Raw genomic sequence first — 17,540 nt, forward strand, 5'->3', positions numbered from 1 at the left:
CATCGTCATGTCATTGCGAACAACACAGATTTCATGTATTGTGTTTCAGAAAATCTTAAGCACCTTTAACTTTTTTCGGAACATCTTCCCTGAAGCTGTATATTAATGAGATATTTTTAGTTAACCAGATGTTAAATAAGGAAAATAATACAATGATTGTTTAACAAATTATGTCATTTAATGAGATAAACACAAAGTATAGAATCTGAATTCACACTGATTGACATTTGACTAGTAACTTAATAATGTAATATTCAAGAAATTATGATGTGAAAGTTTTAATTACAGTCCTTTTATTTTTTAACTATGCCGTGAGTTGATAATGTATCATTTGCAATTAAAATTTTCTATTAGTAGTGAATAAGAGAAGTTATATTTCCCATAAGCAATTAGGCGAGGCACTGAACAAATCAAATGTGCTTAATTTATTTACATTTGCATCTTTGTAACAGTGTTACGTGCTGCTATACATACCTATGTGTTAATTATAAATTTTATCCAATCTTTGTTAAAATTAAATTGAAACATGAATTTGTTATTATGCTATTTTGATTGTGCTGTATACGATATCATAAATAAATTAAGATTCATTTTTGGTTTGCCAGTTATAAAACTTATGAAATAAGTTACTTATATGCGTATAAGCTATTAAATACAGAATATACAGAAATACACGCATTGTCTTGTCATACTATCTACCCATTTGAATGGGCTAGATCTGTGCAGTAAATTCCCCAGGCATGTGACTGTAGTTAATTTGGATTTTTAATAGAACTTAATATTTCAGATTTAATAATTATTGTGATTTGTAATTTAAAACTTACATCTCCAAGCCCAAACACTATTTCTTGTATTATATAACATTGTAGTAGTATGTATTGGCCGGTCCGAGCACATGAAGTCAGAGTGTGAAGTGTGGAGTGGATCAATGACCAACAGTCCTGATGTCACTGCGGCCATTCTTAATGTCAAATTTAATCAAAATTCCTCAAACATTCCTCAACATATTGACAGAAATAATCAGGAGCACACAGATGGTGGAAACCACAGTAATAAATGATTCCTGCACGCTAGCGGGTAAAAATTAAACTAATATGTCTGTAGCGCACTCTATTAAGACAAAAACAATATGTCGGATCCAAGATGGCGGCCTCGAGCAGTCGAAAACAAAACGGCCATTTTAACATCATACTGACTGACGTAATATCTGCCTTGTCATTAGTGGTGGGGTGTCAGTCTGCCAGTGGCTTCCGTGGAGGAAGGATCCGCTGTCATTTTCAATTGATTGCTTTCGCCGGGTATGAGCCGAGGAGTCCATGACATAAGGACTTGTTTTATTTAAAATTTAATAAAATTAATTTTTGACGTGACGTTTGATAAATTGATGAACGCCAGCTGCTCGCACGAAAAAGTGTCCCGCTACGCACATTGTCCCGTTAGATCATTGTACGCTTGCGCCGCATTTATCTCTCTTCCACTCGGTTGGAACAACCATCAATTTGACTTTTTCGAGGCACATTAAACTTGAAACACTCCCATTCGTTTCCAATTTTCCTATCATCGTCCTATCCTTAACAGAATAACACAGATTGGAAAAAGTTAAATAGCAAACATTTATAAAAATTATAGTTAAAATTATCTCTTCGTTAAAGTAATAAACATATTTGAATTAATGAGTGCAAATAAAAGTAAATTTATCAATTAAATTGTATATTTCATTTCACTCCTTCTTTGTATCCATACAAAATAGTAATAAATCAATTAAAATTATTAAATTTTATTAATAAAAGTATGCAATCATTTCATCAATGTTTTGTTATGACGTCACGTTAAACTATCGTCCGTAAACTGACTTCACAGACAACCAATTTTTTTTAAAATTAATTTAAAAAGTTTCCCATTAAAATCGTATAATAATTACTTACATAAATATGGTGGCTAGTTTTTCAAAAATGGCAGAATTTTTAAATACATAATTTATTAGTATTTTAATTTTAAAAATTTTCCAATTAAAATTGGATAATAATAACAGATTTTCAAGATGGCACCCGTAACCAAAATTGCAACGATGATATCATACACATACAAGATTGCGACCATAACAAAAAGTTAAGCATTCTAGAATCAAAGATGGCGGGCACAACGTAAAGTAAGTTTCTAGAATCCAAGATGGTGGCTGTGATGTCATAATCCAAGATGGCAGAATGATTTTTATTAAAACTTTTTATTAATTCAGTTTCATAAATTTTGTGACAAGATATTTACCTTGAAAATGGTCGAAAAACGTGAAGAGAATTAATCATATCCAATAACACAAATCCGCTCGCATCACATACATTAGAATCTCATTATAGCGAGCACGGTAATAGCGAGAACACGGCTATAACGAGGTATTTTTGAGGAATTTACGGCGTGATAGCTTGAAGCGCGCTTTTGTTATTTGTCTGCTTTATCTCCACCCCTCTCGCTCGCCACTAGACATCTTGTCGTTGACGCCTGTCACACTTCAGTCTTGTGGCTTTAAAAATAGAATCCCGTCCTTTCTTTCTTTTATCAAACTTCCGTTAGTTATCTGTGCCATGTGTAGACAAAGTTTGAGATTGGAACAGAAACAATGTAAGAAAGTATTTTTTACAAATTAGACATATGTTGTTTTTGTTTTTATAATCACGTATTTTCACGTTGTTTTTTGGTTGTTATCTTAAAAGAGATAATATTAAAAAGCCGCTTGTAGCATTGCATAATGAGTACGTATGTTATATACATATATATTTTTTTTGGTGTCATAAGAATATTAAGAATCACTTTGATATGAAAGATAGTAATTATTTAATATTTAGATAAGGATAGTTCAGAGTTGTTAAGAATTGTTATTAATTACTATGGTTAAATTTCATGGAAAGCCTTAAAATACTTATTTCCTTGAGATACTTAATTATTAATTTGAGGGTTAACTCCAGTTCATAATAATTAATTTTGATATTTGATAATTAATGTCAGTAATTGTTTTGTTTAAAGCAGTATAGATTATAATTTTACAGGACATCATTTTTAAACAAAAGTTTTTAATATGGTATGAATTTCAACTTTGTTTACTAAAATTTTGAACATTGTATTGGAATTTTTTTGGGGAATTTTATATTCTATTGGATATTGCTAGTGTAATATCTTGAGAATAGTCTGGAAGGTACAGAAGGAAGAGCGGACAGGCGCGACACTCTGGCGCCAGAAAGTTATTTTTCACTTTGTAAATGCGTGTTTGGGATTTACACGTCACGTTGTACGCACAGCTGTAGTGACCGTCTGGAAGGGTCTCTGGAGGCTACCACTAGCCAGCCAATCAGGACAAGCCCTGGCGTCAAGTGATGTGCCCGTACGAATTTCCTTATATGGTCATGTTTTGGAATTATGTGCGCTGATTGGTCAGTTGGCCCACGGGGTTGCCTCCCTTGTTTTCACCTTTACAAGGGAAGGTAATCTCGTCGACCAAGTCACTTGTTGCTCGATCGTCGCCGAACTCGGTCGCGTCGTCGGCAAGTCGCCAGACAAATGGAAAATCACTAAGAGATAATTTAACGCCTAGGGGCTGGGGCCAGGCCGTAATTTTTCAACCTAAGTTCATTTTTTTTCGGACAAATTAACTAGAAATTTAGGCCCTAGGCGTCGGCATCGGCCCAACTTCGTGTGATTTCGGTCCGCGATCGACGGTACCTTGAGTTATGTAATTAACCAAGGGACATTACTAAGTATTTTTTTCTTCTTTGGCGAGTGACAAGACTCCTCGACCATCAACGGCAAGATGTATGGTGCTGTGGTATGTATTTGGACCTCATCCTATCAAAATTCAAAGAAATCGTTAAAATTCGTATAAGAAAAGACAAAAACTGTGCAAGTAACGAAGTTTTTCTAACTAAATTCATTTGTAAAATTGTGTATTGAGGTCATGTAACAATGAGAAAAAACATTTTTTTTAAAGAAATAAACACAGATAATTTAACAAACTCTTTTATTTCCAAATAACGCAGAACCATAGTAATGAATAATTCCTCAGGAACATTGTTTGTTTTGTTTTGTTACGTTTCTATGTGTGCTTAGCCGGGCAAAAACATACAATGTAACACGCTCTAATGAGATTTAATTGTTTCTTGGTTAACAAAAACTATTAATTATCAAATATTGTTAATTGTTTATATTCTATTTATTATTATTTACGTGACGTCATACTGTACGCGTACGCAATACGACTCGATTCGTTGCTGCAACATAACATAGCATGTTATGCGGTATCAGAAGTAACGAGTAACGTAACGATAGTAACGAGTACTAATTGTTATAGTAACGAATACATACGGTTACGCATTTTTTCGTTACTTTTACACCTCTAGTATCGCTAGGGCAGTTTTCTTTTAACTTTTGTTTCGGTCAGTTGTTGGGGTATCTGTCCGGGAAAGGGGTGGTGATGGTTTGAGTTCAATCCCAAATTTATTTTATACAAAAGTTGACAGGTTTCTTTAAATGAAAAAAGTATAGTTTTCCAACGACTATTACGATAGAGGCGTACGTGCGTTGCCGCAGCCGCACTCCTGCTTTTTTGTAAAGAATTAAATTGTCGCGCTACACTAGCACCACCTGTTAGCAACATCCCGAACCAACATGGCCGCCAGCAGACAGCCCGCGTAGAAAATAGATAGCAGGACAATGCTGCGTCGCCCGCGGGCTGAGATACTATACTTACGTGGCGTGGTACATGGTTCATACTCTCTTAGGTCATTAAAAAATAAGGACTTTTAAGGACTTGATTATAGTTTTTTTAAGGACCTTTTAGCATTGATCTACAAGTTTTAAAACAAGAATATTCTGCACGTTGGCAAAAAATGTATTAATATAACAAAGAAATCAAGTGGTGTAAGTACTAATTATACATAGTCATGCAGTTTAAAATAGGCCTAAACAAACGCCTTGAACTTACCAATTTAAAAATACTTTGCCAACACAAACTTTCTTATATGTTGATCGACTTGATAGTAAAAAAATTATAATACAACATTTACACATTTAACAGTTTTCACCAAAGTGTTCGTAGCTCCATGATAAGACGGCACTAGTGTGAATCAATAGTCAAGTACTTTATATGAAATTAGTTTGAAACCAGGTCTATTTAGTCAGATTTTGCAAGTCACTAATTTTAGTTTTGAGATCACTCAGCTCCTGCTTCTTTACAGAGATTTCTTTCCTAACAGCATTGCACTTGATAAACAGTTCAATATTTCTGGAAGTTTCTGCTTTTTGTGAAAGATTATTAACTGATGTTTCAGATGTGTCAATTTCCTTCTCCAAAAGAACCCTCCTCTTTTTCAAAACTTCAATTTCATCAAACATTTCCTTTCTCTTCTCCTGTGCACTGGCAGCAATTTTCTTGGCACGTTCCTCCTCCAAATGCTGCATATATTTCATTCGGGCAGATGATGCAGACGCCCTCAATTCTTTGGTAATAGGTATGTCATGTATGGTACCACAGTAAGTGATGTAGTCATGTACAGTGCGGCGGGCTACATAAGACGATTCCTTCAGATTTTCAACTTCTAAGGCTTTGTTGATGGAAAAACCTCTTTCCACTGATGCTTGTCCATGTGAGAGAATTAGCAACATTTTAATGACATTCCATACCTTTCCATATGCTGTTCTTAAAAAATAGCCACTAAGGAAGCTGTCAAGACCTTCATTCCTATCATAGTTCAGGAACTCTGATGATGATGGTCCAACAACATTCTCTAGGAAGTCATTGAACTGTATTAAAATATCATCACAATCCTCTGCTGCAATCGCTTTCTTTTGTACAAAATATGTAAGAACACACTTCATTTTACGACTACAGCTAGCAGAATCTCTTGCCATTTGCGATGGATCAATACAGGCTGCATTCCTCACAAGTGAATAATTTACAGGACACTTAGCCATCAAACTCTCCAACATAGTCAAAACAAACTTTTGGCACTCATACTTTAGAACCACTACTTGCTTTTCAGTTACCTGTTGTTTAAAGAGTTTCTCTTTCAGAAGTTTATCTCCAACAAACCCTACACTAACATCACTTGCTGAAGCATGGAAACTTTTGCTTGAAAAATCAAACTTGCTCAATTTTTCAACACTAGAAATACGATCAAAATGAGCAGGTTTCAAGACTTTGTACAGTTGAACACACTTTTTTACAAGTTGAAAAACATCCTGTGCGAAGAAGGGTAACAATGGTTTGTCACTCTGGTATTTTTCCAAAAATGGCTTTAGAACTTTTGCCACGGAGAGAAAAAAATTGAGCTTCACAGTCATCAGGTTATCTTGTGTTGCTCCAGCGACAACACCGAAGGACTTGCATATCACTTTTGAAAGTACACCTTTTTCAACTTTTACCACATACTCTGTTACATCATTCCAAACTTCTAATGCCCGTTCAGCTGATGGAACATTTTCCAACCAGCGGCAGCTGCAAAATTTGACTGGCATTTTATGTGTTGTGGATAATTTTTCAAAGTAGGCTTCTGCGAGCAGAAGATTTTCACTTCGAGTCGAGCTCGAGCGAGTTTGCTAAAATACTCGCGAGTATCGAGTCGAGTTCGAGTTTTTTTTTAAAGTTTATTGCACATAAATTTACTGTGATGGAGTAATAAAATGTGAGAACTTTTGAGAAAAATATGGAAATAAAAAAAGAAACCATTATCATTGTTAGCCTACTAAATAGATAGACCTACATTAGAGGTCTGCAAGCCTAAGAATTTTTCAATTTTACTTTGAGCCAAGCTCGAGCGAGCTTACTTGAAAGTTCTCGAAGCTTGAGCTTTTGTGATACAGTTACACTTTTGGGAAATTATTTTTACCTTAAACTTAGTAGGTATAATGTTTGAATAAAGTATTAAAATGAAGTGGGCTTATTAATTTTGGGTAACTATTTACAGAGTGCTTTTATAATTTGCACTGCTAGGAAAAAAAACATGTTTTCCATTGAATCTAACCTGTTTCCATTGGTTCATTAGCAACTGATATCATCCAACTAACATAACCACAGTTTACAAGTACGTATATGTTTGTGTAAATGTAACATATCTTTGGAATAATTTCATCTTTGTCAATTTTTCTGGAGTCCTTACTGAGCTTCAACTAACTGGGCACCAAAAATCATGTTGTTTGAAAAGTACATTCACATTGTTTCAACATTTCCACTTTTCGGCACAAAAATTCTGAGAGAGATTGTCACAGAGTATTAAATTCTGTTCTTCAATCTATCATGCAGAAAAATAATTTGTTCTGCACGTTCAGGAGTTAAATTAGCTCTACGATTGGAGATGGTGTTTACAGCAGATGAGAAGCATTTCTCGCTGGCAACCTGTGTGGCTGGAATGCTTTAGTAAAATTGTTGGTAAATATGTAGAGTCGCGGTATATGCGGAAAAAAAAATGCTAAAATTCCGAAAATACTTTTATTCTATGCTCTTTCACTTCCTCTTTTCAAATCAACCGGCGGAGATAAGAAATTCCAAATACTTTAGGAATATCGAATTTTTTAATTTTCATCACAATACCTGGGTATTCATGTGGCGATCACCATTGTTTCTGGTTTACGAGTATCTATTATGTTTCTTATTGGACAATTTTGTCACGTGACAGTTCCGTGATTGGCCAGTATTCAAATGAACCAATACGTGATTATTTATTTATTTATTAATGTTCCGTCGGAGGTATCGCGACGTAGGTGAACGACTACATCATTTCCTTCTAATGGCAAAGGAAATGTACCCGCCTCCAACTTAGGTGGGTTTTTAACGTTTCTAATTTTAAAGTCTTATTTTTTATTTGGATATTGTTGCGCAAGTAATAAGTAACAAAAATATTTTACGTGAGTTGTTAATGTTCATCATTTGTCCGGGTTTGTTAGGTCAGGTCAGTTACATTATAAATACTTTAAAACTAAAGAACCATTGAAATTAATTCACATTATTTTTTATGTCCGCTTAGTTTGAAAGTATTAATAATGTAACTGACCTGACCTAATCGACCATTTTATTTATTAAGCATTCACGAACATACGGCAAAATAACAAAAATGGCGTCGGTCTAATGGTTGTACAGGTGTTGTATTGCAAAATTAAAAAATTCTATATCTCCTAAAGTATTTGGAATTTCTTATCTCCGCCGGTTGATTTGAAAAGAGGAAGTGAAAGAGCATAGATTTTTAGCATTTTTTTTCGCATATACCGTTACTCTACATATTTACCAAATTGTTTAACCTCAAAATTAGTGTCAAATATCTGTAACTTGTCATTAAGTTTAATCAATTTAAAGTAATAAAAATAGAAGCATTTTACTTAATTCAATTTACACTTGCAAAAAAAACTTACGCACAATAAACCTACATGGAAATTAAAGTCTTTTTCAATGTCCTGTAGTCTGAAATATGTTTACTCATGTCATCAAATGTAGAGCTGTACTGAAGAAGCCGATTTTGCCAATATTTAGTTGAATCGGCATTTCTGCCAACTTCCAATACTCTTGTTAATTTTCGGCCGATATTACTGAAAAACGAAAGAGAGACTGCCATAACCTAAAAATCCACGAGTACCCTTTTCACTTTTCGTAGTAGTACTGCATTCTTTCAGATCACATTATTTCTTAGCAACATGTGCCAACCGTACATATCAAGATTTAACATCCTTTTTTTTTCAATAATGTTCTTTAATTTTAATATGTCCTAAATAAATACATTACCATCACGGTAAATACACATCTCGGTTATTACGGCAACTATAGTGCAAATGTGGTAACTATCATGCTTCTGCAGTAGTTATGGTATCTACAAAGAATCTTTAGTTCTTTTTATGGTAATTATCTTAAGATAACTATTGGAATTGTACTGTAGTTATGGTACATCATCCATATTTCTTCGTAAGTTGTTGTTCATTTGTCTTTTCTTCATATTTATATTTACGTGCGCCATTACTGGCAGGAACTTTCATAAAAATTTTAAACGGGACTTTATATCACACATTTAATGGCGTAAATGATGAGACCCCGGACAATTTAAACGCTTTTTACAGTAAAATGCGGGAAATGTTTCCGCATAAAGCGGGAAATACTTCCGCATAAAGCAGGAAAGTGATACATTAATGCTATGCGGAAAATTATAGAAGTAAAAAAATTAATCACGGAAATTCGTAAATCCCGGGTACGTAAAAATGATGTGTTCATGTATACGGTCGATCATGTTACATTATAAAGTAAAGGATAATAGTGTTGTAAGACTTTTATTCCGATATAATGAGAGTTTTTTTTTCTATAGGTAGAGTGCAAGAAAAGCTCGCTCGAATTTCGAGTTGTTGAAAAGCCACGAGCTCGAGTTCGAGTATTACTAAAAAACTCGACTCGAAACTCGAATTTCGAGTACTCGCAGGTGTCTATTTCAAAGTCATCCCTTCGTGCTGGGGCATCTTTGAACAAAGAGTAAAGAGATGTCAGAACAGATGAAATACCCCACTCTGTTGCAGATTCACCCTTTTTGAATGAATTATTCAAAGTGTGAAGCCCACAAGAACCAACATCAATGCACTCAAAATTAAACTCTTTTCTCATGTTTTCCTGCAACAGTTTGAAAAACTTCCAATTAACTGATGGTCCATCCATTGATACCTGAATCAATTTTGATAAATCAAGCTTCTCTGTACATTTGTAAAATGCCTTCAGTAAATCATCAGCTGTGGCATGACCAATGAAAGCTGAAGTAACATAACGTGTTCTCACTGAATTGTCAGTATGCCAGAATCTAATATGGATGTCCATTTGTTTTTGCTGGGTGCTTTTATTCAGTGTTTCGTCAAACAGCAAGACATAGTGACTAGTGTCCTGAAAAGATTTGAATAAAAGTGTCTGGAAATGGGGAGCCAAACCAAAATGACACAAATATGCCACTTTCTTTTCACCGCAAGAGAACTGTCGTGCGACTAAACCGTCTGGAAACATTCTAGCAAAAAGTTGAGATGAATCCTCACAAGACTTGTACGAATAGTTATTACAAATACACTTTAAAGTCCACAAAATTTCTGCATCCAGAACGTCTTTCCCAGTGGTAAACAAATTCAAACTACCACTTGCTTCTGTAGCTGGCTTGCATACACCTGCAGCATTTGAGGTTGAAGAAGTTTGATTAGGTAAGTTCATGGGACTGAAAAACTCTTTTATCGCAACGGTCTTGGTTTTCTCTTCAACTAATGAAGAGTGCTTCGACCCTAATAAAAAATTTTTTCGAAAATACATAAGTTATTTTACATTTATAACAGACATATTAATACAACAAAAAACATTCAATACCAACTACATTGTTTTCAAATAAAATGTTAACCTTATTAATGTACTTCGTTATGCATTGGGTGAAAATAATCCCACCGCACACAAATCCAACAACTTCCAATACCATTCACAAATTCATATTTTCGTTTTTAATTATTTATACATGAAACAATTTAACTTATGTAGACATAAAAAAATGTAAGACAACCAAAAAATTTTCATGAAAAACCTATAAAAATACACGCGTCTCACCTGCCATGTGTGCTTTCAAAGCCGATTCGCCCATATTCCCTATATCGAAAACTTCACAGCACAATCGGCATCTTGCCTTGTGCTTGTCTGGGTCACGGGAAAGCCACTTTTTGTACTGCTCTTTTTCGAGCCAAAGTATGTTAAAGACACACTTCCCCGGCATCACGGTCAAGATAAATTCACTAGCAGATATCCTTTCTCACAAGAAAAAACAATCACACCAAGTCAAAACAACGAAACTTCTGCATTTACGCGCCAAAACACTAACACAGCTACTACAGCGCGCTCTGTTCAGTAGTTATGAGCACTATAAGCCGGTAAACCGATAATTCCGGTATATTTTGTGCACTAACAAAAGTATTCTGGTACATCGTACGACATTTACTAAGCTATTCGGCCCAATATTTGTACCATAAAAACATAGTCGTACTACCGTTACGTAACATCCAATGCGTAACAAAGGAAAAAGTAACTTCTAAAGTCAACACGACAAACGTAAAAAAGTAAGCACTTTTAAGGGCCCTTAAAAACAGTATTCAAAAATAAGGACTTTTTAAGGACTTCTAAGGACCGTACGAACCCTGTGGTAGTATTCTGGTTATTTTGACGCATCCGTACTTATGGGGTATCGTTTTAAAGAGAAATCACACATCTGCTCACAGAAATTAAGATTTTGTTAAAATAACGTGTTATTTTCCAATTATACAGGTTTAAACACAATTTTTATGCTATTTTCGGTTAATTTTTTATTTTTGCGGGCCAAAATTTGTCCAATTCGGTTATAGCGAGGATCAAACCCGGAACCGTGACACCTCGCTATAACGGGACTCTAGTGTAGTTCATTTCAGTTTAATCATGAGAATAAAATTTTAAATTAGAAATTAACCATTCTATTAAATTAAAAAAAGCTCAATTCTGATTGGTTATTAAGTTTAACACTTTTATTTAAAAACCAAAGGGTAAAAAAAAAAATTCAAAGTTATATGACACGAAAAGATTTATGTTTTAAATTACAAAGCAAAATAATTATGAGTCCTGAAATATCAAGTTCTCTAGATGATTGAAATGAACGGGGCGGTGGACAAGAGACCTCTGTCGGCCACCAGGTCGCCCAGCAGGTCGGCGAGCGAGGCGGGCTGCGAGCACAGCTGCAGGAACTCGGCCAGGCACTCCCCCAGCAGGCAGGCCGGCCGCTCATGCACGGCCACTCGCACGGACCAGAGAGGGGCGTGGGCGGGCTCCAGGTCCGAGTAGCTCTCGCTGTCCACCACCACGTTCTCCGCCAGCTGCGGCCACGTGGCGTGCAGGCTCAGCTCGCTGCAGCACCGCACACCACCACCACCACACATCAGGGGAACACTCCTACCGTTAAAGCAAACTCTCATTATGAACCTACACATATCTGGATGTAACACAAGGGGAAAAAATTTTTAAGTTACATATTGTAAAGATAAAAATATATAAAATTTTAAAAAAAACTTTAAATCTAAGATTAAAAAATACATTATAGAAATTATACTTCAGGGCAAATTTACTAAAACAAATATAACATATTTTGTAGGCAGCATAGAATATTTATCAGTAAAAATTAACATATTTAAAATTGAAAAGAAAAAACCCTCTAAAACATTAAAAAAAAACTGCATATTTAAAATCAACAAAATAAAAAGAGGCTACATCATTTGCACGTTTCATATTCAATTTTACAAATACTTAAAAAATTAACACATCACCGTGCAATGAGAATATCAGTTACATAAATAATTGTGGTATTTAACTACCAAGAACCTACACCAGCAGGAAGTAAATGAGTAGATTATCCTGTGTTCTTCTGCTAGTGAAATGAATGCTAAATAACTGGTTGTAAGGAGGTTACAAAGGCAGACCGCTCAGTTAAGAGCCGTTTGCTCTGCAGGAAGCCAAAGAGTGGATACTCCTGTGTTTTTGAGCTAATGAATAAGACAAGAGTGCTAGAAAGGCCTGGAATAGAATGAGTATAAAGGAGACAAGGAAAGACAGTCTGCCTAAATCCAGCACTACAAAACCTCAACCTCTAGCAAGTGAATGAGAGAAGTCTACATGGTTCATGTGCCAGCGTGCAGTGCAGGACCGGTACCTGATAGGGTCGAAGGTGGCTCCGAAGGGCAGCTTGCCTAGCTCCAGCACTCCCAGCATCTCGCCCTGGAGGAAGTCGAAGTCCGGCGGCTCTTGAGACCACGTGCTGCTGGTCCAGTCTCGCAGCACGTACGTGAAGCGCACAGACACGGTCACCGGCTCCAAGGGCACGGCACTCATCAGCTTCGACTTGAACACCTCCACCAGACCTGTGCTCATTACACCACAGCTATTACCTACACTAGTTTTAGACCTAACATTGCAGTTACTGGGAGGAAGTTTTTATATGATGATAACATAGCCTTAAAGTAACAAATGTAAATGAGTACACATAGAAAAAATTTATATTCTAATCATTTTTTTTTTATCCTTTTTTACAAATTTATATGTACTATGTTATAATATTTATGTTGTTAAATTTCAGATGATTAAATATGAACAAATAAATTAATAGATGAAAAAAGTTGTCATAATTTTGATAAAAAAAATATTTTTAAGTTCTAAAGGTAAATTTTTTAAATAACTGAGATAAGTCAAAACTTCTATGCAATTAATAACTATAAATCTATGGTAGTCCATACAACAATTAGTAATCTAAGGTATTCAATAATTAGACAAATTAAAAATTTTGAAATAATTAAAAAATATATCATTAAAATTTATGTTTTTAAAGTTATTTGACATACAAACCATTAAATCGACATTTATTGATAAAGTTTTATAAAAACTAAAATTCACACTAATCTAGAACCCTTAAAATAATTTAAAAATAAATTAAATAAATGAAAAATAATTTTATAAAATATTTCAATACAAACAATAAAAGCTAAGTAAAAATAAACACAATATTTTTTTTTTTACTTAATAAAAAAATCACTGTAATATTATTCAAAATTACAACTTTAGACTTATATCAATACAATGTTCATCCTAAACAATGTTTGTAATCTGGCATGTCATGATCTTTGTGTAACCATGAGTAATGTGTAGCACTTTTGTTATTAGCCAGGCTAACAAAGTAGCATTCAGCACAGGAGTTAGCAGGCAGGACGGAACTGTAAAACCAGGAGGTATTCAGTGTGTGTTAGCAAGGAAGAGAGCTGACAGATGGAACTTTTGATTTGCTTGCAGTGCGGGACAATGTATTAAGATGAACAATCTAGAACTAGCCAGAAAGACCAGACGTAAAACAGTATATGAGACAGAAATCAAGAAGGAGCTGACAGATGGGAATGTAAAGTTCTTGCAGTGTGGGGAATATATATGCTGTACTGTCACAAACTAGCACGGATGACCAAACAGCATGCGAAACATCAAACAAGGAGCTGGTAGATGGTCTATTGAGATGCTTGCTGTGCGAGGGGTTTTCATGAGGTGTAATATTACAAAATAGCCAACACAGTATTTATAAAGTGAGTTAGAAAGTGCGTAAGTCAAGAAAATGTACACTTAATTCATTGTGTGAAGCATTATTTTTAAGTATACTATTTCAAAATAAACACAACACCTTGGCAACTTACTGCATTACTAATCAGATTGGTCTGGCTAAACTAAAGATGAAAAATTAAATATCTCTCTTCTGTACACAAACGTGTACTTGAAGAAATTAATATTTTCTTTTAAAATTACTTATGAACTCTATTGCAGGATTTAATAACAGGGCGCCAGAGGTATTCAACATGTGACAATAAAATAATACTCTCAATAATTATTTTGGTAAATATGTAGTGTACGGATTAGCGCCAAAAAAAAATCGTACAAATATGAAATAACTTTCATTATGTGCTCTTTTACGTCCTCTTTTCATAACCGCCTGCGGAGATAAGAAATTCCAAATACTTTAGGAGATATAGAATTTTTTAATTATCATATTTGGGCGAAATTTGTTAAAAAAAATTTTAAAATTCCCAAAATACTTTTATTCTGTGCTCTTTAACTTCCTCTTTTCATTAAACCCAGCGGAGATAAGAAATTCCAAATACTTTAGGAGATATGGAATTCTTTAATTTTCATCCTGTGCACTTGTGCGGCATTCATTGTTGCTTGTTTACAAGTACGATTTTTTTTTTGCGACGTACGTGAAACCTAAGATGCGCATAAAGTTCCGCCATCCCCGATTACACCCGAACAATTCACCTTCGGCCAACCTCGGGTTTATTTATTAATATTTATATTCCTCAACCTGTTTATTTTAATGTAGCTATACTTACCTAACTAACCATCCATAGTGTTTTAAAGTGTTTTAATGTAGCTAACCTAACCGACCAGTTTTAATATTTGAATTCATTTTTCCTGCGCAAAAATAAAAATCCCTAAGTTGGCTGAAGGTGAATTGTTCGGGTGTAATCGGGAATGGCAGAACTTTATGTGTATCTTAGGTCTCCCACGTGAACGACTAAATCATGTAAAAAGAAAATTACGTGAGTTCCTACTGTTCATCCATTGTCCCGGTTTGTTAGGTCAGGTCAGCTGCATTATAAATACTTTAAAACTAAACAACCATTAAAATTAATTTTATTATTTTTAATTTCCGTTCAGTTTCAAAGTATTTATAATGTAGCTGACCTGACCTAATCTACCTTTGTCCCGTTTTGTTAGGTCAGGTCAGTTACATTATAAATACTTAAAACTATACAAGTAAAATTAGTTGATATTATTTTTAATTTCCATTTATTTTGAAGTATTTACAATGTAACTAACCTTACCTAATGGAAAATTTCTGTTATTTAGGCATTCACGCGCACACGGCAAAATATAAAATGGCGACGGTCTAATGATTACGTACATCTTGTATTGCAAAATAAGAACGGCGATATCTCCAAAAGTAATTGGAATTTTTTATCTCCGCAGGCGGTTATGAAAAGAGGATGTAAAAGAGCATAAAATGAAAGTTATTTCATATTTGTACGATTTTTTTTGGCGCTAATCCGTACACTACATATTTACCATTATTTTTATTGAATTAAACATAACATGAAAAACCTCGAGTCATGGAATCAACAAAACCAACAAATATTAAATAACTAAATGAGTCCAGTCTATGGGATTTCGTAGACAACCTGACTCTTAAACAAAATAAATAAAAAGTATTTAAGTTCCTGAAAGTGTTCACAACGTAAAAAGTTTTGGGGTTTGCTCCGGCTTGCTCGAGCATGAAATTCCTAGCTTCTGGACCTCTGAACCTGTGTGTGAATAAATTGTGGTTCTTAATTAAATTGCCGATATTTGCTGAAAATCAATGGTCACGTAATTTGATAATACTTTAAAGTTTGTCCTAACACTGTTCAATTAAGTCGACGGTAAAAATAACGTTAGCGTCCCAATACAAAGACGATGCAGGCCATACCTTAACTCTGGACGATTAAGATCGTTCAGAAAATACGTCGTAACTCACGTAAATTGAATGCAAACCCTCTGCATTCAATGTCAGGGCGTCGCTGACTATTTCCCTGTATGCAGACGTAATTTTCACAGTAATAATGCCGAAAATAGCCTCGCCACGTATAAATATTCCCCGAGGGAATAAACTTCACCACGCACTAAATGGCGTCATTTTCCACTCTTTTTTCTTCTCTCTTGCCTAATTAAATTGTTACTTGAAATGGGCCAATCACGGCCGCGACACGTTAGCGTCCTTTTTCCCTAGGCCAATAAAACGTCACTTTGACACAAGCATAGGCTCGTTGAGGCTGTTCCAAAAGCCGCGCGATTATTTATATCTGCAGTTGTCATGACGACGCAGCACGAGCTGCGCGCGCCGCCATGCGAGAAACGAAACAAAACACTGCCGAAAGTCCGGGAAGCGGTATTAACCTCGAACGTAAAACAATAACAAACAGTTTCAGTTAGTCTGATAATACCGTAGTATTACAACGACCTGTCTTCACTATTCATATGAATACTTAAAAAAATTAATGTGATAATGTTTACCGAAAACATTTTGAAGCAGTTATGAAAATTGATATTCGTTTTCATTTAGATAAAAATTGGTAAAATGTTAAATTAGAATAATTTTTATTTCTCCCAGAAAACCAAAACACTGTCTGCTATTAAAAAACGCTCACAAATAGTTCCACATGGTTACCATAGCAACAAAACAAATGATTTTTCCCTGCTCAGTAAACACATGTTGATTAATTTTGATGATGCCTAAAACGTTCTGAATACTCACATTAAATCACATATCGCAAAAAAGTCCCAAAGTAGCTTGGTGTGGATGGTACAGATGGTACAACCAAAGACAAATGTGGCCTTGGGATGGCGGCTAAAAGTCACTAAAGCCCCATCGTGGGCTGAGTACTGACGACGGTGGTCGCTGAAATTCCAGTGAAAAATTCCCAAAAGAGATTAAGATACGGCATAGCCCACACCACAGCCGTAAAGTTTGTCATATTATACGTAATTAATTAATTATTTATTGCGTGAGCGACTGCCAAACTCGAACAAGTCCACATTGAGCAGAGAACTGTTAAGATGACACAACAACCTCCACCCACACAAATAGCAGGGAATGAAATTACCTCATCCACCAATCACAACACAGCCTGCGTAAAATACACTGTACTTACACGTAGGTGCATGCAGAAGGCCAGTGAGACGCTTGCAGAGCTGAAGCGGTCTCTTCAGGGACATTATGCCAAACTATGGTGATGTAAAGCAAGTGAGCTAGGAGGCAGTAGTGAACAGGTACCCAGGTGTGTAAGGTTCTTGCAGTGCACGGTGGTAGCCAGGACAGTATGATGATGTAAGCAAGTGAGTTGGGTGGCAGTAATGAACGGACAGACGACCTGTGTGGTGTTTGTAGTGCGAGGCAGTATCTACAGGTGTACCGTCTCGAACTGTG

General features: G+C 35.2%; 2 protein-coding genes across 3 annotated transcripts in view; both read right to left on the reverse strand.

The window, feature by feature from the left end:
• LOC134539496 (rab3 GTPase-activating protein catalytic subunit) overlaps window positions 1-17,540 on the reverse strand; it is a 161,007-nt gene that overhangs the window by 133,213 nt on the left and 10,254 nt on the right. For both annotated transcript variants that reach the window (XM_063381572.1, XM_063381571.1), the window contains exons 4-5: window positions 12,699-12,906; window positions 11,673-11,899 (exon numbers count right to left, since the gene is read on the reverse strand). In XM_063381572.1, coding sequence (XP_063237642.1) covers window positions 11,673-11,899; window positions 12,699-12,906 — 435 coding nt within the window. The remainder of the gene's footprint in view (window positions 1-11,672; window positions 11,900-12,698; window positions 12,907-17,540) is intronic.
• Window positions 6,594-11,479, reverse strand: LOC134539500 (uncharacterized). Its single transcript, XM_063381575.1, has 2 exons — window positions 10,583-11,479; window positions 6,594-10,269 (listed from the first exon to the last, which is right to left on the reverse strand). Exons 1-2 carry the CDS (start codon window positions 10,743-10,745, stop codon window positions 9,248-9,250), a joined length of 1,185 nt encoding a protein of 394 aa, XP_063237645.1. The 5' UTR covers window positions 10,746-11,479; the 3' UTR covers window positions 6,594-9,247.

The sequence above is a fragment of the Bacillus rossius genome, chromosome 15 (genome assembly GCF_032445375.1).
Source record: "Bacillus rossius redtenbacheri isolate Brsri chromosome 15, Brsri_v3, whole genome shotgun sequence".
NCBI classification, from domain to species: Eukaryota; Metazoa; Arthropoda; class Insecta; order Phasmatodea; family Bacillidae; genus Bacillus; species Bacillus rossius.